Below are 26,962 nucleotides of genomic sequence, written 5' to 3' on the forward strand. Positions count from 1 at the left end.
TATTTCCTGTCAGTGCTGATTACGAAACGTTAGTGAGAAAGATAAAGATTTCTATTATGTAAAACCAAATCTTGCAGGTGTTTCTTGAGTATAGTGAAAAGAAAATTAAAACGACACACAGGAATACATTGTTGAACACAATCAAACCTAATTCACTCGGGTCTTTCTTGTAAAACAGATCAAAATTTCAATAACCCAATGAATAAATTGTTACGTTAGAGTACATACCTGATTAAATCTCAAATGCAATGCTCCTCAGTCTGTCCTGTGTGTATCCAGATTGATTTGAAAATCTTAATGAAGTGGCAGGCAGGTGTTTTGTCTTCTTTTGCCTTTAACAGTATTCCAGTTTAAGGTGACAGCTGCCAAATGAAGTGTCTTTCTTCCTTTATATATGAACGGTTGGGTTAAGATTTCCACGTGTGGTCATCCAAACACAATAACTGTCAATGTAGTGGGAATTCAAAAAACAAACAGCTTCAAGGCCCGTCCCTGTGAAAGCCCTGTGCCATATAAGTTGTTGAGAGAGAGCTGGGAGCGAAACTCTTGTGTGAAACTTCCACGCCCATTTACTGTGGAGGCGCTTCCCTTCTTCTCTTTCTTGCCACACATAGGCTACTTGTCAACCCTTAGATCATCCAGTTACATTAGTGCTCATATCCTGTTATCTGTCATCGAAGTTTAGGCTTCCTCTCTCTTTCGTTAGTCGCAGTTTTACTACACTGCACATTCCCCCCACTTCTTTCCCATGCAGCATACCAGAGGTCTTGGGAAAGGTGTGTCAGCACTTGCCTTGCCTGAGGGTGGAACAGCCACAGATTCCAACCTGCCTCATTGTTTTTCTAAGATTATCTTGGAAGAGTATTGGACATTGTGACTTTGAACAACACCTTATCTCAACTTGAAACATATACTCTTTGCTTTGGTCCCGAGGGTCGAACAGGTTTCTTCTTGCCCATAATATATTTTTTTGCATGCCTCCATCTGCTTTATGACTAAGAGATAAGAAATATTTACTTCCACTTTGCTCAGCGATAGACGAATTCCTGACTGCATTTTTCCACAGCTGATACTACCCTCTGTACACCCTATCAGACCGCCGAATCTTTCCTCATCGAGAAAATAAAATAGTATGGGAGGAATATGATGTGTCACCTCATCCAATTGTTGCAGCTCAGACGTGTTGATTGCATCATATAAGTATTAATCATCATGTCCGATGAATTCCTCCCTGTTACCAGACAGCACAACAATGGGAAGTGACGCCAATGGAGCCACATGTTAAAATGATAGTTATAAATGCTTTTCAAACTCTGGATACATAAGAAACGCCAGTGAAGTTGAAACTAGTTATAATCAATGTTTGGATGTCTCTAAATATAGCAACAACAAACCAAGCTTTTTCTCACATCAGAATTAGTGGTATGAAAAAAGAAACATAAATCAAAGGATAACTTAACGGGCCTACTGGGCAACGGGCCTACTGGGCACCGGCCCAGGGGCCCAATAGGTCAGGGGTCCTTACTTACAAAACCAGGCTGAAAAGATAAATACTAAATGATCACAAACATTCACAAAACAACTAGAAACAAGGGGATGTAAAATGACCACAAAGACAAGCAAAATGATTTAAAACAGATTCAAAAGATCACAGAGATTAAAAATGACCAAAATAGATGCAAACAAGATTTCCAATTATGAGGTTTAAAATTAACTGTGTTTTACTTTCTGTTGGGGAAATATTTTCCTAGGCCCATAACTTTGATCCAGTTTATCAGTTTAAACTGTCCTGACTGAGCACACGCACCTGTAGCCTTGGAGGCTGTGCTCTCAGTGTTTTGTCTCCCTGTTCCTGCTTGTTGGCGTCAGCTGATAGAGGTGTTATGGTTCTTTCTTGTTGTGCACAATGTTGGTTATGCTCTCAGATCTAGCTAAATACATGGGTCTGGGGTAGAGTTCTTCAGAATTGATTGTGGCATCTCAACCATGTGGTCAAACCGTGGCCCGTGACATGTCTTGTGAATTCTCCGGCCGAAGCTCCAAATAAACCGTCAGTGTTTGCCATCTAAGCTCCAGCTCTCCTTCTGTCTCTCTGAGTCCTGACTCCAATTGCTTCAGAAGTTTCCCCCACACTTTCAATATTATTTTATTGTAAAAATAGTCAACCTGTATCTGATCAAAAATAATTTACTTTATCGGCATTCATACAAATAATTCAAGATGGACTAGTTTTTTATTGCTAAATAAAGTATTGAATAAATCAAGTGTTCTTTTTTAAATTGTATTTATTTTTATTTTTAAATGCCACAATGACTTCCATTTAGCATTTTCAAATCAGGAGTTTTCAACCCTTATTAATTATTGGACCGTTTCCATAAACTCCGCCTTAGACTCCCAATTGACCAATCAGCAATCTCCAACCTGTGAACGCGGAAATAAACACGGAAGCGCTTCATAGATAAACACGACACGTATATTGTGTCGAGTTTCATGCTCAGCTGTACTAATATAAATGGGCTAAAAGTAAATACATTCCAGCAGATTTCATACTGTAGTATAATTCTGCTTTTTAGTTTAGTCAGCCCGCGTGTCTCTTGGTCCTCACAGGCTAAATGGAGACAGACAGATGTGTGGTTCTGGCCACAGAGAGATATGGCAGCTCCGAGTCCTGGAAGTATTGTGCAGGCGATGCAGTGTTAGAGAGGAGAAGAGACGAGAGGGAAGGGGAATCAAGAGGAAACGTCATTGTTCGAAGTTTCAAAGTAAGGATGTATACTTATTTAAATAAAATATGAGATGTAAAATCTGGACTGGAAAATATATTCAAAATCCAAGATCCAACCCTCCCCCCCTGAGACACACATTTGAACTTCTTATTTCAGAGTGTCTTTCTGCCTCAAGGCTATCCAGAAAGCGTCAGTGAGGATTACGTGCACTACCAGTTCTGGGATACTGTGCAGGTACAGTAAATGGTTCACCAAAACTATTAAGATCATCACCTTCTTCATCAGATTAAAACTCCCGTCCCTTCACTCTCCCTCCCTCTCCCTCTCTCTCTCTCACTCTCACTCTCACTCTCACAGGCTTTCTGCAGCTCTCTGTCAGGGACTCTGGCCACTCAAGCTTCTCTCAAAGGTGTGGGTGTTGGAAACCAAGAGGCAACAGTGGCAGCAGCCACAGTGACCTGGCTACTAAGAGGTGACACCTTGAAATATACTATTATTGTACATTTCTCTTGCATTGAGAGTGCAACTTTTGAACGAATGTTTCTCCTGCAGATGGAACTGGCATGTTGGGAAGAATCCTCTTCGCTTGGCAGAAAGGGTAGGCTCATATTTTATATTATATTTGTGCTCCTTTTTCACTGATGTCAATTTCGCTTTATGATCAGTTTTTTTGTCTTTATTCCAGGAGTAAATTAGACTCCGAGGCCAAAAAATGGAGGTATGCATGGTGAAGAGGCACTAAATTAAGACAATTAACAGTCTACGGTCTGCTCATTAACATGAACTTTTTCTTTTAAATTCTTACCAGACTTTTTGCTGATGTTCTCAATGACATTGCCATGTTCATGGAAATATCGGCTCCATACTTTCCTGCTTGCTTTACCCTGATTGTGTGTACTGCAGGGGTATTCAAGGTAAAAGGACACCTTTTAAATAACTTTAGCCAGATGTGATTACAGTTTAAAACTTGGAGTCACCGTTTCTTTCTCTAAGATAAATACTTTTCTAAATAAGTGAACCTTGAGCTTTGTTTCGAAGATGAATGTTTGATTTCACAATATCAAGAACGATCATCCAAATACCGACTATTAATACACTTCTAAATTCACAAATACCAGTCATAAAGAAACAGAGTCCTGGCAAATAAGCTTTAACTAGTGGTTCCCAAACTGATACAAGACTCCTGCGCAAGATAAAACTTCCTTAGAGTAGATTGTTATTTGTTTCAAGCTGACTTTTTTATCTTCTCCAGTCTCTTGTTGGAGTGGCAGGCGGTGCGACCAGAGCTGCTCTGACGGTTCACCAGGCTCGCAGAGACAACATGGCTGACATCTCCGCCAAAGATGGCAGTCAGGTATTCAATTTATACAACTTATTTTGTCAGACTGTTTATTGTAGATAAGGGGGAACAGCTTGATTACTTGTGAAGAATAACATTGTGGTTTAGTGACAATGATCCATCATGTACAATACCAGGCCCTTGATTATGAACCTCAATAGATTTATGCCAGAATTGATTTTGTTATTTACAGATTTGCATGTTCTACTCCTGTAACATATCTAAACAGTTTAATTTCATAACAACTACTTTCTCACATTTCTGATGTGGTTGCAAAGAAGGAATTTAATTCTTGTCATCGTGTCTTTAATTCCTCACAGGAGACTTTAGTGAATCTGGCTGGACTACTGATCAGTTTAATCCTCATTCCCCTTGTCACTGATAATCCAATGTAAGTGTTGTTCTAGAAAACCTTAATTCATTACCATACGATTATTATACAGTGAATCATATTTTACCTCTTTCTCCCCCTCAGACTGACTCTCAGCCTCTTCTTCTTCTTCACCATTCTCCATCTCTTCGCCAACTACAAGGCTGTGCGCGCGGTTGTCATGGATACCTTTAACGAGGCGAGGCTTTCAATCGTGCTGCAGCAGTACCTTCGAAACAAACAGATCCTGTGTCCACTGGAGGCCAATCAGAGAGAACCAGTTCTTCTGGGTAATAATGAGTTTGCTGACATTTTATTGACTATTTTATGTATTATGTATGTAACATACAATTTAGATATTATTAATACTAATCATTTTATTGTCTTTTTTCCTTTTGAAATAACTTATAAACCTATATATGTTGTAATGGCAATTTTAACTGTTCCAATGTTCTATATCCTTTGCCATTAATTCACAGGAGGGTTTAGAGCAGGGGTCTCCAACCTTTCTTCATCTGAGAGCTACTTTGAAAAAATGAAAGTCGCCAAGAGCTACTTGCATCACATCGCTTACATTTATTCACATAGCCCTCATGATTTGAATTAAGCTACTTTTGTACACGTGTGAAATTGCAATACCTAAAGCTTATCAAAGATCTTAACTTCACATCAAGGTCCAAGAAAACGACAATTTCTCACATATTATTATGGCCCACATAGTAAGTACATCACCTTAATCACCACCTTACAAGCATCTTACTGTACATGTGTAAAAATAAGTGCATTCACTCTTTTTCACAGTGAGATGACTGGCACTGCATGGAGTCCACCATACAGGTGTATGCTGGAGTGTACCCACTTAGGTTCACTCTAATAGAGTCATTTCAATGTTCATCACTCAGTCCTGTTCTGTATTTAGATTTCATGACATTCATGTCAGAAAAAGCTGCTTCACAAAGGTATGTAGAACAGAACCAAATAAAGCAGTGACAGGGCCTGATTCAGAGCGGGTCATTCTGCTGTTGGTTCTGGACTGGTGTTGGTTTAGAAAGCAGACTGCTCCGTATGTGGTGTCCCTGTGCCGCTGTCACGTCTGTTCCTTGATCTCTGCGTCACCGACCAATTTGATATTCGTGTGACAGAAAAAATTCAAAAATAAAATTGTCCAAAATCAAGAAGCAACCTTACTACGCTATAATCGATAATCGAGCGGCGAGCTACTGAAAAGCTGCTCGCGAGCTACCGGTAGCTCGCGATCTACGTGTTGGAGACCCCTGGTTTAGAGTCGACATTTGATGCCGTTCATCAGCTCAATCTGCTCAAGTTCAGGTTCAAACCTATCAACGATGTCACAGGCATCCTTTCTGGTGAATGCCGTCTTTTCTGGATCCAAATGTTCCTGAAACCACAACAGCTTCTCACCGATGCAGCTCCGACGTGTTGCTTTGTCTTTATTCTGTCTCTCTTCCTTTTTCAGTCTGATCTCTTCTCGTGCCACGTAAGTGGCTTTCCGGCTGTACGGGTGACAAACCTTCTCCGGAGCCTTCAGCATTTTGTCTGTTTGAAAACACGTGTGGGTGCTGCTGTTAGAATCTCTGCTGTCGTTGCTTCCGTTGCGTCTTCATAGCATACAGTCCTTCTCCTTGGCTATTGACCAGCTCCCAAGGTTCCAATACCTTAGGAGAATTTGTCCCGATGAGTAGGTCAATGCCAGAGTCAATTTCATGAATTTTGATGTCCTTTAAAGTGGACCTATCATGCTATATTTGAATAATATATTGTAGGGCCATACCTATATAAAACATGTCTGTGAAGTTTTTTTTTTCAAAATACCAAACAGATCATGCATTTTAGCCATGCCTCATTTCGCTCTATTTGCTGTATTCCAGCCCTATTTTTGCAAGGGCTGATTCTGTGGCAAATGAGCTGCAGCTGACCACGCCCCCCTGCAAAGGAGGGGGGCGAGGCACGAGCGTCATGTTACCATGCTGTTACCATGCTGTTACCATGCCACGGCAACCTCTCATTCCACTGATAGGTGGAGAGTTGCCCATATAGGCGGAGCTCCCTGTTTCTGACATCAGAACAATTTCAAATCTGTATCAGTCTGTATCAGCTCCGTTGCAGCCCCGTTTTTAGAGATTTGGGTATAGAGGAAAAGAGAGAGGGTTGTGTTTTCTGACACTTGGTGAGTTCCCTGACACACCGGGGACACATATTCATGTATAAAAGACGTACAAAAGTGCATTTTGCATGATAGGTCCCCTTTAAGTAAGGCCATTTTTCAAGATCTTCTTGTACAGGAATATTGTGTTTGTTAACAGGCATGGTCTTGTGTGTGAAAACATCAGATAGTTTAAGGAAATTGTCTTTGTCCAGACTCGATATTTCCAAACCAGAGATATGATGACTAGACACAATTTTTTCTTGATTCATTGTCCTTAAGAGAATGTTAGTCCTTTGTCCTGTAAGGTTTAGCCTCCTTATTAAACTTTCTGTGCAAAAGGTAGATGAACTTCCAGGGTCCAAAAAGGCATACGTTTGCAATACTTTGTCACCTTTGTGGCTCTTTACTTGTACTGGTATGATGGAGAAGATGGAGTTTTCATCACCGGCCCCAATGTGCCCACATGTATGAGGTGAGATGACACTACTATTTTCAATTGGTTTCCCATTCTGTACTGTGTGTTCTGCTTCCTTTCTTTTGCCTTTTTGTTCAATGTGGAGTATTTCCGGATGATTTTGGTTGCACACATAACATGTCAAACGACTGTGGCAGTGTTTGCTCATGTGTCCTATTTTTAAGCATCCAAAAAGACCCCTTTTTCTTTCAAGAAGTCCATTTTTTCTCTGTGTGTTTTCTTCAGGATGTGTGGACACTGCTCCAATGAGTGACCACTTCTTCTGCAGAACAAACATGAATTTAGGGATTTGGTGGTTGATGGAGGTATTTTCATTCCATTTATTGTTGCATTGTTGCAAAACTACTTCCTCTTAGGCTTGAATTTCCCGTTAAAAAGGTAGAGATAACAGTTTTGATAGCTGCAGTTGGTTTATCATCTTGGATGTTTCCAAACAGAGGATCTGACAGTATCTTCACTTGTCTCTCTATGAAGTCGACAAGGTCAGGAAATGTAGCTCGATGCCCACGCTCTTCCTGTAGCTGACATGCTCTATTCCTCCATTTGTCTCTGAATTTGTAGGGTAGTTTCTGAAGTATGTTTTTCATGTTTGAAACAACATTAATTTCATCCATATAGGTGAGATGTTCCATTGCATTGCAACAACCTCTTAGGAACAGAGAGAAGGTTTGCAGTGCTTTCACATCTTCGGTTTTGATTATTGTCCAGGTAAATGCTTTGTTCATGTATGCAGTGGCAATCTTGTGTTCATTACCAAAGTGTTCTTTAAACAGATGTTTTGCCCTTTGATAACCTTGAGCTGGAGGCAGATGTTGGCAGCTGCGCACTAGGTCCTTTGGTTGTCCTCTAGTGTATTGCTCTAAGTAATGCAGGCAGTCACTTTCATCATCAGTTTTCTGTTCTACTCCTCTTTCAAATGCACGGATGAAGGCTTCAAACTGCAATGGGTCACCATCATAAACAGGAATGTCTCTTGGTGGTAAAGTAGAAGTGAGATGTTGTTGAGCCAGCATAGCAGTGATGTCATTTTGCCTCTGGATTACGTTATAGATGTCACCTTGATTACCATTGTTGATTACAGGTGGTGTGATGTTAACATGTCCCTGTTGTGTCTGTATATTTTGTCCGGGAATAGAGGTTTGGGCTTGATGAGGTGAGAATTCAGTTGCATGTAGATTAAATCTTGCTGTAGGGTTTCTAAAGTAAGAGCTCATCCCATCTGATGCTCTAGAGGTGTGTCTTGATCCCATGCTGAGCACATTTATCCTGGCATTTGCTGCTGCCAGTTCAGTTTGTAAATCCAATTGTTCCTTCTTTCGTTTCAACTGTTCTTGTTGTTTCAATTGTTCCCCTTGAACCCGGTGCCCGGTCCATGTTCCCGTCTTCACGATGGCTGTAGAAGTGGACGGAAAGAACTTCGAGGCTTCTGGGCCATCTAAACGCACTGTGGAGTTCATTTTGGTTGTTTATTCATTTATTTTCTATTTATTTATTTCAATCATGAAGCATTAATATACTTGTTTAGTTGTGCAGATTGTCATGCAAAATAGGTCTCAGTTGGGAGGGAACCTTGGTTCCAATATTTTGTTTCCCTTGGGACTCATTTGATGAGGGACCGTCAGCCATCTTAAAAAGGGCCAGTGAAATGTTTGTCACTCATGTTTTGATCAGCCACAGGGCACACGGGCAGCCGGTGAGTGTTTGGATTACATATGTGTTTATGGTGACAGACTTTTGTGGTGTATGCTTTATGTAATTTGTGGATTATGTGTTTTCTCTTAGGTTGATAATCTAATTTATTATGGAGGAAGTTAACTTTGAATCTAATTTAGAATGGATTTGTGAGAAGAAAAGCTAACTTACGATACCATGTGCTAACTTTGAATGGAGAAGAGCACATGAAATAAACATAAATCCTAAACTAAAGCTGAGTGGTCACGCCCCGTGTTGTCCAACCCTTTCGGTGGGAGTAAAACCGAACAGTTATCAACCGACGTTGCACCTGGAAGAAAAGAAGCCAGGTGGCGTGGGATAACAAGACAAATAACAAAACAACCAGCAAGGACCTGAGGAGGAATCCCAAGACGACGGTCAGCTGGGGAAAAGATTGTGGAAGCTCCATGTGCCTGATGCATGCTAGCTAGCAGAAGAGTGCTAACAAGTGCTAGCTAGGCTACCTGAAGCTAGGCTAGCTGGGCAGTCTAAGCTAAGCTACCATAAGCTACCAAGCTTGAAGTTAGCATTACATGTTACTTGTTAGACGCTTTTATCCAAAGCGACTTACATACTCAATCCACACAGGAGCAATTTGGGGTGAAGTGTCTTGCCCAGGGACATAACGACATGCTGACTACAGTGGGGTTTGAACCTGTGACCATCTGATCCCCATACCAAGGCTCTATCCACTGTGCCACACGCAAGCTAGGCTAAGCTAGGCTACCAGAAGCTACCAAGCTATCCTCTTGAAGCAAGGCTAAGCTAGGCTACCAGAAGCTACCAATCTATCCCCCTGAAGCTAGGAAGCTAGGCTAGCTAGGCTATCTGACTGAAGCCTAACCTGAAAAAGCTTACACACTGAGGAAGTGGTTGGCTAGCCCTGGCTTAAGCTAAAGCTTGAAGGAAGAAGAACCATCACAGCTTCAGGAAGCTCAAAGAAGAAGCTAGTAGCAGTGGACGTTGGACAACAGAATGGCTGGCGATAAAGAGAAGCCAGAGTCCAGTGCCAAATTGGAAGAAGAGGAGGAGATGCTTGGAGAGCTCAAAAGAGAGCGATCTGGAGCTCAATCAGCATCCATCAGAAAGGCGAATATCCTCACCCGAACCGCCAACTCTTCCACAGAAGAAAAGCTGAAGGCTGAATGGGACAAGTTTGGCAGCGAATACTGCAACCTCATTTCAGCCAACACCGACTACATCGAAGCACTGTCTGAGGCAGACACGGAAGCCAGCAGGCAGCAACTGAACAACGTCGGGAAGATGGCCGAGGACTGCGACCAAAGGTTTGCCGAGGTCGAACAGGAAGTCAAGTCATCTCTCTGGTCCAGATTCGCTTTGCTTGAACTAGCTCTTCTCGCTAGGCGAGCTGAGAGAGCCATGGACCAAGCAGAGAGGATCGAGGTGAAGCGTGAAACCTTCGGGCTCTGTGAAAGGCAAAACAACTACCTGGGGGAGTCTATCGACAAGACCAACGAGAAACTGGCCTCATGGAAGAACTGGATCCCTGCAGCCCATGCAAGTGAGCTAGGAGAGCGTGTGGTGAGCCTGACAGACCGGAGAGAGTCGCTATGGCTCCAGTGGGAGCAAGAGTTCAGTGACTCAAAGAGTAGAGTGGAGGACCGACATACTGTTAATGTGGCTGAATGGGAGACTGCTACTAGGAACGAAGACTCAGTCAACGCGCCACCCAACCCCAGTGGTGAACCACCAGCCAGCACAGAACGCAGCGCAGGCAGCGCACAACCCGGCTCGGCTAGCGTGCCGCCGGGAACAGCAGGCAGATCCGTTGGAGCAGTTGGCGTCCTGCAAGGAGCCATGCCTAAAGTCCACCTTGCTCGTATGCGCCTGCCCACATTCACTGGGTGCATGAGGAGCTTCTACCGCTGGCGACAGAGTTCCCGTTAGCCGGTAATTACCGGACTGTGACCGGTAAAATATGCTGAAGACCGGCAAATCTAAATCTCTCCGGTCAAAATGTCCAGTCAAAATAATTTCCCCTTAGCGCAATACCGCATCAGTTGCGCCACTTATGTGACAGACAAGAATAGTGTGTGACAGACAAAAGAGTATGTGACAGACAAGAATAGTCAATTCTAATGTCTAACACGTGGAGAAAGAGATGTCCGGTATGGGTTGATTGATTGTGCGTTGATCTGTTGGTAATGCCTCGGGGTTCCGGTGGGCATGTAAACAAATGCATAATGCTGCGCTATACTTTGTGGCCTCACCCGGTTGCATAGCGACGCTTATTGTTTAGGTGTCTTTTAATAAGCAGGTAGTCATATCATTAGCTAGAACTAGCTAGATCTGATCGATATGGACATAAACGCGATTAAAGTCTAATCTGACGGGAGAGACGAGATCAGCTGCTGCTAACGAGTCGACACGCAGCTCTGCACAATCACATGCAGCGGTGAGCGGAACAAAACACACACTTCAGGTTAGAATATCACACGTAGCTATTTTAATTACCTCTCAAACTAGGCTACCTAAACTAGTTATAGATAGGCCTATGTTTAGTTTTACTGTCGGGTCACTCATTACTGGATCCGCGAGCTGCATGATACTGGCGGGCTGTCAGGAGAGGGAGAGAGCGCTCCGTTTATTATTCCTGTGTTATTATAAATTACTGTACACTTTTGAATAGTTAATCTACTATAATTAGTTTGTTTAATATCGAATCATATCAATTTGTTTTAAAGCCCAATAAATAACCAAGAAGACCTTTGACCGGCACTTTTCAAATTTTGTCCGGAAGATTTAAACTTTAACGGACATGTTGACCGGCAAAAAAATATTCTAACGGGAACTCTGGCTGGCGATGTGACTGGGAAAGCCTCCAGAGGCAGGGAGAGCCTTCTGGGTCACCAGCTGTTAGAACGGGCCGTTCGGGTGTTCAGAGCAGAGCTCCCTGTCGGAGCGGCAGAGCATGATGTGAACTGAATATTTTTTCTGTCGCAATATTATTTAAAGGAGACATGTCATGCTTTTCCGGTTATTACCCGTCCCCTTGTGTGTTATGAAGGTTTTTCTGCATGTAAACGGTCTGCAGAGTCAAAACCCTCAAAGTACACCCTGTAGCGAGTAAAACTCTAACACAGAAAATACCTCCCCAAAACGCCTCCTTGGAGATACGTCATTGTCCATTTGATTCTTCCGGGTACGGGATTACATCATCCCGTACCCGGAAGAATCAAATGGACCAATCCGTGGAGCCGTTACGTTACGTTACGTCCACGGAGCAGTTACGTTAAGCCCCCGCTGATTGGTCCAAATTGACCAATCCACGGACTTCCTCACACACAGTGCAGGCAGCTCTGCTGATTTCTCCTCCCTGGCTGCAGGCTGATAACAGACAGTTGGGAAATTCTCTCTGCAGACCCATTCTCACAGCGTTTATCAACCTTTTTCTTACTCAATATCAAGCCACACTTATTGTTTTTACTTCGGCTGTGAGTTTGTGTGTGCTCAGGATGAGTTTGGCTGTGTTTCGCTGTGTATCGCTAAACAAGGAAACAACACCTCCACGGAGCTCAGCGCGATTCACAACGTCCCGACCAATCAGAGCACACGTGCTTACAGTGAGGGTGGGGGCTGGAGCTATTGGAGCTACAACGAGCCGTTAAAGGCAGAGAGTGAAATTCAGTGAATACACGTAGTTTACAGAGATGCTGTATGAGAAACCAATGTGAGTTTGGAAAATTGCACAATATAAATCTATTCTAGTATACCTCAACAATGGAATTATGATCAGTGGAAATGGCCATGACATGTCTCCTTTAAGGAATCGTTGAGCTAGCTAACTAGCATACATTGTCACTATCTGCTAACGTTAGCTTTAGCCTTCGTTTTCTATTAGTTTTTTTCATAGGCTATACAGAGGTGGTATAAGTATAGGTCTTGTACTAGATTAAAAGTAGAAGTACTCAGATCTTGTAGTTTAGTCAAAGTAGAAGTACTCAGATATTGTACTTTAGTAAAAGTCGAAGTACTCGGATCTTGTACTTGAGTAAAAGTAGAAGTACTCAGATATTGTACTTGAGTAAAAGTAGAAGTACTCAGATATTGTACTTGAGTAAAAGTAGAAGTACTCGGATATTGTACTTGAGTAAAAGTAGAAGTACTCAGGTCTTGTACTTGAGTAAAAGTAGAATTACTCAGATCTTGTACTTGAGTAAAAGTAGAAGTACTCAGATCTTGTACTAGAGTAAGAGTAGAGGTACTCAGATCTTGTACTTGAGTAAAAGTAGAAGTACTCAGATCTTGTACTAGAGTAAGAGTAGAGGTACTCAGGTCTTGTACTTGAGTAAAAGTACCAGAGTGTAGGAATACTCTGTTACAGTAAAAGTCCTGCATTCAAAATGTTCCTCAAGTAAAAGTATAAAAGTATTATCATCAAAATATAGTTAAAGTAGCGACAGTAAAAGTAGTCATTGTGCAGATTGGTCCATTTCAGAATAATATATATATGATATGTTTTATAATGATTGATCATTAAAGTGTTCTCAAAGCTGGTAAAGGTGCAGCTAGTTTGAATGACTTTGTATACTGCAGGGTAGCTTGTGAATTTACTCCAGGTGGAACTAAAGTCTGATTTAACACTTGATTATATTTCACATCATTCATCCAAATCTGTAAAGTAACTAAAGGTACTAAATACATGTAGTGGAGTAAAAGTACACCATTTACCTCTGAACTGTAGAGGAGAAGAAGAACAAAGTAGCAAAACATTGAAATACTTAAAGTACAAGTATCTCAAAATTGTACCCAAGTATAGTACTTGAGTTTATGAACTTAGTTACTTTACACCACTGGCTATAAAGACAGAAAGACTAAGCCTTGCACAGAGGCATGAAAATACATTTTCAAAATGCTCAACAGTGCTGCCAAAATTATAAACTGACTGCTACACAATTCAAATAAATGCTTTTATATATTTCTATTAGATGTGACTCTTTGGTGTTTCTGTTATTATTAACACTGCTGCCTTAGTTGTTCTGACTGCTAAAATCCTCTGTTATTCCTAATTTTAAAGCCGATATTCCGTGGGGTCGGGGGGCTCGGGCCTCGGATCCTTGTCACCTTTTTCATACCTGATGAGTTTGCATCCCTGAAAAGCCAAGCTGACTGAGGAGCAAGAAACGTTCTTGGCCAATCTGCCTCGGGATTTGCTGGAAAAGTACAAGGCGGCCTTCACCAACAAGGCCACAGTGGTGATGCACACCAGCAAAAATTAGAACAGGCTGATGGAGAGTGGACCAAAGGAGCACCCAGTCATCATGATGCTGATGATGGTGACCGCAAACGCGGGACAGAAGATCGGTACCTTGATAGACCTTGCTTCGGACACAAACTATATCACCCACAAAGCCGCCAGACGTCTCCAGCTAAGGGGTGAGGATGTCACGTTGGTCATCCAGGGAGTTGTAGAGATGACGATGAAGGTCGCTACCAAGAAGTACACCCTGAGAGTAAGGGTGAAAACCCCAGAGGGTAAAGAAAGGGCTCATGAGCTTCTCTGCTATGGCTTGAAGAGGATAGCCAGAGTATGCCATGCAGTCACCCCGCAGCAGCTCAAGAGGTTTTTCCCAGAAGTCGCGACTGAGGAGCTGGCTCAAAACAGGTTGAGCTTCTGATAAGCCACAGAGAAGGACGTCTCGCCCCACAGAAGACCAGGGTGATAGGAGACCTCGTTCTGTGGGACAGTCCGCTGGGAAAAACTGTTTGCAGAGCACATCCCGATCTATTCGAGAGCGTGGACATGGCGATGCACAAGTCCAGAACCCACTTCGTAAGATCGTTGAGAACGGCCGTAGTGTCATACAGCGAGACCCCCCGTGGACCCGGAGAACTCCAGCAGGAGCGGCATGACAAAGAAGGGGAAGTGCTCCGGAGTACAGCCGTAGCCAGTAAGGAGATACTCGACTGGTGGAAGTGGGACAGCATCGGTGCGGCCTGCAAACCCAAATGTTGTGGATGTCGGTGCGGTGGATGCCAACCAGGAGGGAAAGAAATGACCCTAGCAGAAGAAAAAGAGCGCAAGAAGATCAAGGAGGGCCTCACTTATGCGACAGAAGATGAGCACAGCACATCCCCTCACTGGGATGCAGCATACCCGTGGAGGGTGGATCCTGTGTTGCTTCCAAACAACAAGCGAGGAGTGGAGCCAACCTTCCGAAGAACCGAAAAGCGCCTTGAGAAAGACCCAGAGTGGAAGACGGCTTATGCAGAGCAAGTCAACGAGATGGTCACAAGGGGAGCTGCTCCAGAGGAGCTCGACGAGGAGTCAGAGTGGCAAAGAGGCCCAGAGTTTCTGAGAAGGCAGGAGGCTGAGTGGCCAGTGAAGTCAGCCAGCGTTATAGCAACTATAAGGAAGATTTACTGGTGTTGATCCCTGGATGATGAAAAATAATCTAAGTGCCATGTTAGGGGGACATCACGGAGCTCAGGAGTCCGCCCTTTGAGGCTTGAAGAGCGGACAAAGAGAGGTGTATTTACTGGTGTGTTTCCCTGGATGATGTAAATAGTCCAAGTGCCATGTTAGGGGTACATTACGGAGCTCAGGAGTCAGCCCTTTGAGGCTTTGTTAACATTAATGCTTTTTGCTTTTTGTTTTTGTCACTAAGATACTTTTTAGATACACTTTGAAGTGAGCAACACTTTACAACTGGTAGAATATGAAGTACTTTGTAAGGAATTGGGTTTCTTTAGGGCTGTTTCAGTGACACAATGCAGTTTTGATAATTTCAAGTTTCAAGGCTTTATGTCATGCCCATTAGCTACAGTGTAGATATGTCAATGAAAAACACGGTTCACAGGCTCCTCCAACAGTGCAATATATATATATATCTAGCACATAAAACAGATAAAATACTGCAATAGAATGTTTTTGATATGACTGATTTGTGCGTAATTCTCTCACAAAGGAACTGTAAGATACACGTTTATGTATGCAAAAAGTTAAAACTAGAAAAATCAAATACTTTGTCTAAATAGATGTTATTTAAGAATGTGACTCTTAATGGCAGCTTTTGATTTAAGTAAGACAATCCAGTTAAACAATGTTGTTTTTGATGACTTTACTGATTTTTGCTTTTTTCTGCTACCAAGATACTTTTAGATACAGTTTATTGTCTGAAAACTTTACAACTGGTAGAATGTCAATCACTTTGTAACACATTTATTTTCTTAAAGATTGTGACTCTAAAAGACAAGTTTGTGATTTTAACACTTATTTACTGACACTAGGCAGATTTAGGCTTTTTTCTCTTGCCAAGATACTTTTAGACACACTTTGAGGTATGCAAAACCTTAAAACTAGAACATGAAGTACATTGTCTGATTAGATTGTTCTTAAAGACTGTTTCTCTAAAAGGCAAGTTTGTGATTTTAACACTTTTTACTGACACTCGGCAGATTTGTGTGTAATTCTCTCACAAAGGAACTGTAAGATACACTTTTATGTATGCAAAACCTTAAAAATTTGAAAATAAAATACTTTGTCTGAATACATTTTCTTTAAAGGCACTTTTGATTTTAACACTACAGTGGAACAATCCAGTTTTGTCAACATCAATGCTTTTTTCTCTTTTCTTGTGTTACTAAGATACTTTTAGATACACTTTGATGTATGCAACACTTAACAAAGGGTATAATATGAAGTACTTTGTAAGGAATGGGGTTTCTTTAATACCCTGTTTTTTTTTTTAACACTTGTTCAGTTAAAGGTGGGGTAGGTAAGTTTGAGAAACCGGCTCGAGATACACTTTTTGTTATATTCCATGGAATGCTCTTAACATCCCGATAGCAATGAATATCTTAAGTGCTTTGACAAAAAATCCATAAAAAAATGTCATCTGTGGAAGCCGTAGTACTGTAAAAAGCACGACCAATCATTTTAGCCGGCCCGGCTAAAATAACTGGATGGCCTACCTGCCTGTCAGCCTTCCATCTGTGCACAAACTTATCTCGTGCCCTCATTGGTCATGTGCGCGTTCGTGTGTGTTGGAGGAGGGGCTCTATAAGGAAGTGGCAGATTTTCTCCGGTTGTGTATTTTCAAATTCTAGCGAGTGTTAAAAAAAAACTGGTATTAAAGAAACCCCATTCCTTACAAAGTACTTCATATTATACCCTTTGTTAAGTGTTGCATACATCAAAGTGTATCTAAAAGTATCTTAGTAACACAAGAAAAGAGAAAAAAGCATTGATGTTAACAAAACTGGATTGTTCCACTGAAATAGCGTTAAAATCAAAAGTGCCTTTAAAGAAAATGTATTCAGACAAAGTATTTTATTTTCAAATTTTTAAGGTTTTGCATACATAAAAGTGTATCTTACAGTTCCTTTGTGAGAGAATTACACACAAATGTACTTCATGTTCTAGTTTTAAGGTTTTGCATACCTCAAAGTGTGTCTAAAAGTATCTTGGCAAGAGAAAAAAGCCAAAATCTGCCTAGTGTCAGTAAATAAATGTTAAAATCACAAACTTGTCTTTTAGAGTCACAGTCTTTAAGAAAATAAATGTGTTACAAAGTGATTGACATTCTACCAGTTGTAAAGTTTTCAGACAATAAACTGTATCTAAAAGTATCTTGGTAGCAAAAATCAGTAAAGTCATCAAAAACAACATTGTTTAACTGGATTGTCTTACTTAAATCAAAAGCTGCCATTAAGAGTCACATTCTTAAATAACATCTATTTAGACAAAGTATTTGATTTTTCTAGTTTTAACTTTTTGTATACATAAACGTGTATCTTACAGTTCCTTTGTGAGAGAATTACGCACAAATCAGTCATATCAAAAACATTCTATTGCAGTATTTTATCTGTTTTATGTGCTATATATATATATATATATATATATATATATATATATATATATATATATATATATGTTGCACTGTTGGAGGAGCCTGTGACCCGTGTTTTTCATTGACATATCTACACTGTAGCTAATGGGCATATGACATAAAGCCTTGAAACTTGAAATTATCAAAACTGCATTGTGTCACTGAAACAGCCCTAAAGAAACCCAATTCCTTACAAAGTACTTCATATTCTACCAGTTGTAAAGTGTTGCTCACTTCAAAGTGTATCTAAAAAGTATCTTAGTAACAAAAACAAAAAGCAAAAAGCATTAATGTTAACAAAGCCTCAAAGGGCTGACTCCTGAGCTCCGTAATGTACCCCTAACATGGCACTTGGACTATTTACATCATCCAGGGAAACACACCAGTAAATACACCTCTCTTTGTCCGCTCTTCAAGCCTCAAAGGGCGGACTTCTGAGCTCCGTGATGTCCCCCTAACATGGCACTTGGACTATTTACATCATCCAGGGATCAACACCAGTAAATCATCCTTATAGTTAATAAAGTAATTAAACAATAACAAAAAGACAAGATCAAGGGGTCATTAAGATCTTTACATTATTATTACCCTCTTCAAAGGAGACTTCCTTGTAGTTAATAAAGTAATTAAACATTAGTTCACAAGCCATACAACTTAAGAGAACATCCAGTTCACAAGCCATACAATTTCAAAAGAACATCCTTAGTTAACAACTTCATAGGGGGCTTCTTTAAAGTTGTGTGAAGTAATTAAACATTAAAAATACAAGATCAGGGGGTCATTAAGATCTTTTAAATTATTATTACCCTCTTCATAAAAGAGACTTCCTTATAGTTAGTAAAGTAATTAAACATTAGTTAACAGTCTCACACAGCTTAAAAAGAAACATCCTTAGTTAACACAAATCATTTAAAAAACCCTAAATCTAATTTAGAGAGGACAATAAAAGTTTTAGGTGACTTTTTTAAACTAACTCCACCCCCTCTATCTTCTGACATCACAGCAAAATCATGGGGATGGCAGGAAGGGGGGGGAGGAAGGGGTAGGGGGGAGAGAGTCTCACACAACTTCACAGAGACTGCCTTAATTAACACTAATCAGATTAAAACTAATCTAATTTAGACAGGACAATACGAGACTGCCTTAATTAACACTAATTATATTAAACACTGATCAAAGGACAACTTCAGAGGCTAATTCGATTATAGATCAAGGCTAATTAGATTGACAACAAAGGGTCTACTACAGGGGGGCATATCACACCTGCACGCTATAACACCTCAACCCTCACATCAAAGGATATCACACCTATATGTGATATCACACCTACATGTCATAACACCTCGAACAAAGGGGGCATTATCATAAGTAGTAGTAGTAGGTGTGACCTGTCACAGCACCTGTCACTTTTTATGCATACTAATGTGATGGAAGCAGGATGAATACTACTACTAATATACTTGTTTAGTTGTGCATGCAAAATAGGTCTCAGTTGGGAGGGAACCTTGGTTCCAATATTTTGTTTCCCTTGGGACTCATTTGATGAGGGACCGTCAGCCATCTTAAAAAGGGCCAGTGAAATGTTTGTCACTCATGTTTTGATCAGCCACAGGGCACACGGGCAGCCGGTGAGTGTTTGGATTACATATGTGTTTATGGTGACAGACTTTTGTGGTGTATGCTTTATGTAATTTGTGTATTATGCGTTTTCTCTTAGGTTGATAATCTAACTTTGTATGGAGGAAGTTAACTTTGAATCTAACTTAGAATGGATTTGTGAGAAGAAAAGCTAACTTACGATACCATGTGCTAACTTTGAATGGAGGAGAGCACATGAAATAAACATAAATCCTAAACTAAAGCTGAGTGGTCACGCCCCGTGTTGTCCAACCCTTTCTGTGGGAGTAAAACCGAAGCGCGGTAGCCTGAAGTATAATCTAATCTTTGAGATGGGAGGAAGCTACGATGCACGCTTCGTTCCAGGGCATCGGGTTCATTAAGAAGGTGGTGAAGGCCTACGCTGCTCTGGCTGCTCTGAAGCAGCTCTTCCCAGAGGGCACTATGGCCGAGGCTGCCAAAAATAAAAAAGAACCACCAATGGTGGCTTCGGATCATACCGTTACGGGAATGCCAACTCCGGATACAGTTCTGGTTGACTTAAAAAAAGAAAACCAGCGACTTAGAGATAAGAATGGAGAAATGATCCTTCTCCTCAGCAAACTCTCCAATTTAACCAAAGGAGAGACACACGAAGAGCAGGGATCCCCCCCCTCCCCCCGTCCATCCTGAATGAAAAGCTTCACCACCCCCGACAGCTGACTGTCCTCGTCCTTTCCCGTCACCCCTTTTATACACCCGGTGCAGCTAAACCCCACCACCAAGTGTTCAAAATAATGTAAACTGAGACACCAACAACACCCATAAAATGGCTCCTACACACCGGCCCCTAATTGGCTTTAGTATGAAACAAAAAAAACAATTACCAATAAATAATAAAGGAGCTATGAAAAATAAAAATGGTGTGTTCTATGTGTTGGTATTTAATTCCTAATGATTATTCAGTTTTCTTCTCCCTTATTTTAAGGGTAACCAGTCTTTGTGGTACTTATGTCTCAGCTTCCTGGAGCAGACATATCTTCGTTATTCGGAGGTTTCTTCAGGTCACCAGTCCACTCCGTGAACGTTTCCAGATTTATTGCATTTATGATTTCTGGGATCTCAAACCCGACCTCATACTGCTGGTGCTCTCGCTCCATGGTCTGTTTGACGACAGCTTCCCTGACACCATGGAGACGACCCTGTCGACCTTTGATGCCGTTAATCAGCTCAATCTGCTCAAGTTCAGGTTCAAACCTATCAACGATGTCACAGGCATCCTTTTTGGTGAACGCCGTCTTTTCTTGATCCAAATGTTCCTGAAACCACAACAGCTTCTCACCGATACAGCTCCTACGTGTTGCTTTGTCTTTATTCTGTCTCTCTTCCTTTTTCAGTCTGATCTCTTCTCGTGCCACGTAAGTGGCTTTCCGGCTGTACGGGTGACAAACCTTCTCCGGAGCCTTCAGCATTTTGTCTGTTTGAAAACACGTCTGGGTGCTGCTGTTAGAATCTCTGCTGTCGTTGCTTCCTCTTAGGGGACCATAGAAGACCCACCCCAGTAGGGTCTTCATAGAATACGGTCCTTCTCCTTGGCTATTGACCAGCTCCCAAGGTTCCAATACCTTAGGAGAATTTGTCCCGATGAGTAGGTCAATACCAGTGAATTTTGATATCCTTTAAGTAAGGCCATTTTTCAAGATCTTCTTGTACAGGAATATTGTGTTAACAGGCATGGTCTTATGTGTGAAAACATCAGATAGTTTAAGGAAATTGTCTTTGTCCAGACTCGATATTTCCAAACCTGAGATATGATGACTAGACACAATCTTTTCTTGATTCATTGTCTTTAAGAGAATGTTAGTCCTTTGTCCTGTAAGGTTTAGCCTCCTCATTAAACGTTCTTGACCAGAGATGGGGTTGTTACTAAAAAAAAGTAATATATTACATATTACATATTACTTTAAAAAAAAGTTATATATTACACTACTTTGTTACTCTCTACATAAAGTAACTCGTTACTTTACTCGTTACTTTACTCGTTACTTTACTCGTTACTTTACTCGTTACTTTACTCGCAGGGCTGGCCCGCCCCTCCCTACAGGCAGATCACGCAGACTGCTAAAGTTTCAAATGTTCTCTTTAGTTCAGTTTCCATTGTCGCATAAGACTGATCCAGATAGCTCTGACTATGGCTGTCCTCTGTCTCCTGCTATCTGTATTTTGCGCAGTATATCTCTGAACGATGCGATGGTGATTCCACTGTGCAAATGGGCAACATTACCTCTACTATGAAGGATGCTACAAGCCTGTCCATCTCTGCTTTGGTTACCGGTCCTCCAAATTCTAATTTGTGCTTCTTCGGAGTCGGCGGCGGCCACTCACAACATCCTCACTCTGGGTTCGGGGGTCCTTAGCTATTAGCTTCACCTTAGCATGTGTTCTTTGCAGGTGTTTGTTGAGGTTCGACGTGGTGTTTGCAGCAGTGTATAATAGCTTCTGGCCTGGACACAGTTTGCACCTCACCGTCACATTCCTGTCTATTCTTACACCCAACTCTGCTCTTGACCTTTCTTTTGAAAAGGTAGAGGTTTTGAAAGTTGTAGATGGTTTATCATCTTGGATGTTTCCAAACAGAGGATCTGACAGTATCTTCACTTGTCTCTCTATGAAGTCGACAAGGTCAGGAAATGTAGCTCGATGCCCACGCTCTTCCTGTAGCTGACATGCTCTATTCCTCCACTTGTCTCTGAGTTTGTAGGGTAGTTTCTGAAGTGTGTTTTTCATGTTTGAAACAACATTCATTTCATCCATATAGGTGAGATGTTCCATTGCATTGCAACAACCTCTTAGGAACAAAGAGAAGGTTTGCAGTGCTTTCACATCTTCGGTTCTGATCATTGTCCAGGTAAATGCTTTGTTCATGTATGCAGTGGCAATCTTGTGTTCATTACCAAAGTGTTCTTTAAGCAGATGTTTTGCCCTTTGATAAACTTGAGCTGGAGGCAGATGTTGGCAGCTGCGCACTAGGTCCTTTGGTTGTCCTCTAGTGCAGTGGTTCCCAAACTTTTTGTGCCCAAGGCACACCAAAGGACAAGTAAAAATCTCAAGGCACACCTATTGTGCAAAATAGCCCTTATAACACGTGTTATCACTCATATCATGTAAAATATCTGTAAACGTGCATAATTATTTACTAATGCCAAATAAAATGTGACAAAGACAACTATATTACATGAAATATTTATTAACGAAATATTTCAATTAATTTGAAACTTTATCAAATTAGGCTTCATCAAAGCAGCAACACACTCATTTAAACCAGACAGGTCACAAAATAAAAAATGAGGCAAAGGAAACTCAGCAGAAATTCAGCACAGAGAACTGTCAATGCAAGGAAGCTGCACACTCCATGGTCCTGAACTACAAATTATAAATGTAACATTTCAGCAATCAGCATTGAAACATGTGCTATTGTAAATATTTTGCCGACTTACAAATTAGTGAGATACATGTGCCTGTCGGGGCGCGCAGATTTTTTTAATCCTTGGTGGCACTGAGGAGAGGGCCACTCGAAAGTCCTGTTCAACAGAGAGCCGTGGCCTCCTGTTGTTCTTCATGTAAACCAGAGTAGAGAACGCCAACTCACACAGGTAGGTAGTGGGGAAAAAGAAGAAGTTGCTCAATCGCGTGGTGGGAGATGCTTGGGTACTCCGATGCAGAAGCCAACCAAAACTGATCCAGTGGGAGCTCACTAAATTTGAGTTTCAGTGTGCGGTCCACACGGAGCTCTGCGCACTCCTCTCTCTCTTTCATAGTGAGCTTTTCTGATGAGAATTCCTGGTGGAATGGGTCTCGGATCCAGTCATAGTCCTCGATGTCAGCCACACGTGGAAAATAGCGGTCAAACCTCTCTTTTAAGGTCTGAAGGTGTTCGGCATATACAGCGCGCTCCCTAGCTGCCTGCGGCGCAGCTGATGCCAGCGGGAACATGTCCATGGAGCCTGTTCCAAAGCCTCGCGCCACAGGATAAGTTTGCCCATAAACCCCCGAATCTTGTCTGGATGATAAAATGTTTTCATTCCTGCCCTGAAGCTTGGCGTTTAACTCGTTGAGATGCCCAAATATGTCAGCGAGGTAAGCCAGCCTGGCGCACCACCTCTCATCCGCGAGCTTGTCTTTATGTGGGACAGCGTGTTCACGTGAAAACTCCAAAAGCTCTTCCCGAAGCTCATAAAGACAGGATAGGACTTTCCCCCGTGACAGCCAACGTACCTCTGTGTGGAGGATCAGGCTTTGGTGGTCGGCTCCCATCTCGGTGCACAGCTGGGAGAAGAGGCGAGATTTCAGGGGCCTTGATTTGATGTAATTCACCATCTGCACAGCCTGATTCAGCACCTCAGTCAACTCCGGGGGCATGGTTTTGGCAACTAATGCCTCTCTATGCAAAATGCAGTGGTTTGTGACGATATGTGGGTTTTGTGCTCTCACCTTAGCAATAAATCCTTTCACTCTCCCCGTCATGCTTGCCGCACCATCTGTGCAAAGACTGACGCACATATTCCAGGTCAGACTGTTCTCTTTTAAATAGTTATTAGTTACCCTGAATATTTCTTCTCCCGTAGTATGGCTTTCCATTTCTTTGCAGAAGAAAAACGTCTCTTTGATAGAGTCAGCATCAACATATCTGACGTTTGTCAGAAGTTGGGCAGCCCCACTTATGTCAGTAGATTCGTCTATTTGTAGGGAAAATCTGCCGCTCGCCTGCAGTTTCTCTGTCAAATGTTGCTCAATGTCTTCTGACATGTCGTCGATTCTTCTTTTGATTGTATTATCAGACGACGGCACTTTGGATAGCTCATTTGCGGCATCTGGACCCAGCATGATACCTACAATTTGTTTGCAAGCGGGGAGGATGAGTGTCTCCGCTATTGTGTGAGGTTTCTTCTGCTTTGCAATGAGCTCCGCTAGCATGTAACTAGCCTCCATTGCCTTTTCAGACACTTTCACACAATCCAACAAACGGTCTTGCTGCCTCTGGTTCAGATCCCGCGCTCTTTTGAAGTAGGCCAAGTTTCTCTGAACATGGAAGGGATGTTTGGTTTCCAAGTGCCTCTTCAGCTTGCTTGGAACCATGTTCGCATTAGCTAACTTCTCCCGACAGACGACGCACTCGGGTTGAGGATTGTTGCCATCCCCGGTCCAACTGAAGCCATAAGACAGGTAACTTTCATGATACTGTCTGCTGACAGTTTTTTTCCTCTTTTCTTTCGGTGGTGGGTTGTCGGCAGTCTCTGCACTGGTGGTTGGTGGTTTGCTCCGCACAAGAAAGCGCTCCATTTTCCCTCTTGCGTGTTTCTTTGTTTTAATGTTGTCCTTCAGCCTTCGATGTGTCACGGTCGTATAATTCCCACCTGCAACTGCGTTAACCAAGTAAATATGGGGTTCCGTGAGGATTTTTTTTTTAAAGAATTGTTTTTAGGTATAGAGTTTGCCTCTGTATTATGAAATGAGTGCATACAAAGTACTGATATAGTAAATTAAAAAATAATTATTTTTGTGTAGTTGTATATTGCAATAATAACGTATGGTTGTCACAAAATCCCACGGCACACCCGGACTTGCCTCACGGCACACCAGTGTGCCGCGGCACACCGTTTGGGAACCACTGCTCTAGTGTATTGCTCTAGGTAATGCAGGCAGTCACTTTCATCATCAGTTTTCCGTTCTACTCCTCTTTCAAATGCACGGATGAAGGCTTCAAACTGCAATGGGTCACCATCATAAACAGGAATGTCTCTTGGTGGTAAAGTAGAAGTGAGATGTTGAGACAGCATAGCAGTGATGTAATTTCTGCCACCTTGATTACCATTGTTGATTACAGGTGGTGTGATGTTAACATGTCCCTGTTGTGTCTGTATATTTTGTCTGGGAATAGAGGTTTGGGCTTGATGAGGTGAGAATTCAGTTGCATGTAGATTAAATCTTGCTGTAGGGTTTCTAAAGTAAGAGCTCATCCCATCTGATGCTCTAGAGGTGTGTCTTGATCCCATGCTGAGCACATTTATCCTTCCATTTGCTGCTGCCAGTTCAGTTTGTAAATCCAATTGTTCCTTCTTTCGTTTCAACTGTTCTTGTTTCAACTGTTGTTTCAACTGTTGTTCTTGTTTCAACTGTTGTTTCAACTGTTGTTCTTGTTTCAACTGTTGTTTCAATTGTTCCCCTTGGACGTCAAGTTACTATGTGAAAACATTCAGCATTCTATTGAAGTCATGCATTATTTAGTTATGCCTAAATGTAAGCTGTTTTGTCTTAAAGTAAAAAAGTTGTTTCAGGGATGATACGCAATAAATGTCAATATGATAACTCTGAGCATTCAAAATTAAGAAATGTTCCTTTTTTTTTCTCTCCAGAGTTTAGGAAAACTATGCCAATAAAACTTGGTGTGAGGCTACAGGAGGTTGTACAAAGGTAATATCAGGTTTCACTTAAATTACTAAAAACAACACAATAATGAAACAACAATAAATGTTCAACAAAATGTAGTAAAATGTATTTGCTTATTATTTTGAAGTCCGGCTGAACTGAATTTGGCTTTGAAGGAAAACAACCTGCCTTACCTGTTGGGAGTAAGAAATGGTATGTAATCTTTCAATCCCCACTACTGAACAACTTGATAAAAAGCTATAAAACATTCCTTAACCCTGCTGTGTTCTTCTCAGGATGTGTACATGTTTGTTTGAGACCAGAAGCATCAGTACATGATGAAATCAGAGCGATGTGCCAAGCTGTGTGGCTCAGCAGCGTCCTGAGCCCTCTGACTTCCAGAGATCATCCGAAACAGAAGAGTGAGCCTTTACCTCCATTCATTTCTTTACCTAACATAAATAAAAATGATTTTTCTGATTCACATGCTTTATTATGTTTCAAAAGGTAACTGGGAAATGGTGCATGAGAGTCACAAGTTGATGGACACCATTTTCAATCCATTTCTCACAGGTGAGCACTAAACAGTTTTAACGTACAGATCACCAACGTTACCCTGCGTAGTTTTAAAATGTGAAAAAAAATGTTTACTTATAAATTCCAGGTGTGGAAGCTGCAGGATGGGACATAAAACGAACTTTGCTTGACTGGGACGAGTGGAGAGTGGAGTGGAAAACAAAAAGCAATTGAGCTATGAGACTTCTGCAGTGCATTGTTTATTGAACATTTCTTAATGATAATTAAACGGTGACATTTTTAAGTATCCCTTGTTTGATATTTTTTGTAATCAATTTGTATGATAAATGTAAAATGAAAAACATATTTTTGTATGTGAGGACTTTGATTTTTACGGGTATATTAAAATTCAAAGCTGGAGGGTCAGTGAGTGAATGTTAATTGAAGGGAATTGCTCAAGTTTTTTTTCATTCTTGTCTTAAACTGTACAATACATTGCATGTAAATGTGTTTAAATGTGTCAAATAAACAAAATATGACTGCCATTCAATATGTTATCCATGAGGTGGCGTTGCAGGAGATTCCTTTTGGTTCCTGTGCAAGAAACAACATCCGTTAGAGAAACCTTTGTGTCAAGTTAGCAGCATTCCATTTCTCACATTTTGTAGGTGGAAAATAAGCACTTCCGGTTTGTGTATTTAATGAACATATGACGTCAATTATTCAACAACCGGGTTGAATACAAGAAAAGCACACATTCACATCTAAATAACCGCTAAATA

At 41.4% G+C, this 26,962-nt stretch overlaps 2 protein-coding genes and 1 long non-coding RNA gene across 4 annotated transcripts; 2 read left to right on the plus strand and 1 right to left on the minus strand.

Annotated features, from left to right (window-relative positions):
* Nucleotides 1-2,453: 2,453 nt before the first annotated feature.
* On the plus strand, nt 2,454-26,725 carry rusf1 (RUS family member 1). Of its 2 annotated transcripts, none has more exons than XM_034143314.1 (14): nt 2,454-2,762; nt 2,883-2,960; nt 3,084-3,198; nt 3,279-3,324; nt 3,412-3,444; nt 3,535-3,640; nt 3,979-4,080; nt 4,386-4,456; nt 4,541-4,725; nt 25,652-25,709; nt 25,813-25,877; nt 25,961-26,086; nt 26,172-26,237; nt 26,329-26,725. In XM_034143314.1, the coding sequence occupies exons 1-14, from the start codon at nt 2,613-2,615 to the stop codon at nt 26,412-26,414; spliced, it is 1,287 nt and encodes a 428-aa protein (XP_033999205.1). In that variant the 5' UTR covers nt 2,454-2,612; the 3' UTR covers nt 26,415-26,725. The 2 variants fall into 2 exon arrangements, with proteins under 2 accessions (XP_033999205.1, XP_033999206.1); XM_034143315.1 differs by having other exon boundaries at nt 2,902-2,960.
* LOC117492894 lies at nt 8,591-24,307 on the plus strand. Its single transcript, XR_004556901.1, has 4 exons — nt 8,591-8,627; nt 19,128-19,270; nt 22,057-22,146; nt 24,239-24,307. It is a non-coding gene; the product is annotated as an uncharacterized LOC117492894 (long non-coding RNA).
* LOC117492893 (translation machinery-associated protein 16-like) lies at nt 19,278-21,225 on the minus strand. Its single transcript, XM_034143316.1, has one exon. It carries the CDS (start codon nt 20,810-20,812, stop codon nt 20,255-20,257), a length of 558 nt encoding a protein of 185 aa, XP_033999207.1. The 5' UTR covers nt 20,813-21,225; the 3' UTR covers nt 19,278-20,254.
* Nucleotides 26,726-26,962: the final 237 nt, after the last annotated feature.

Source organism: Trematomus bernacchii, unplaced genomic scaffold, assembly GCF_902827165.1.
Source record: "Trematomus bernacchii unplaced genomic scaffold, fTreBer1.1, whole genome shotgun sequence".
Classification (NCBI taxonomy): Eukaryota; Metazoa; Chordata; class Actinopteri; order Perciformes; family Nototheniidae; genus Trematomus; species Trematomus bernacchii.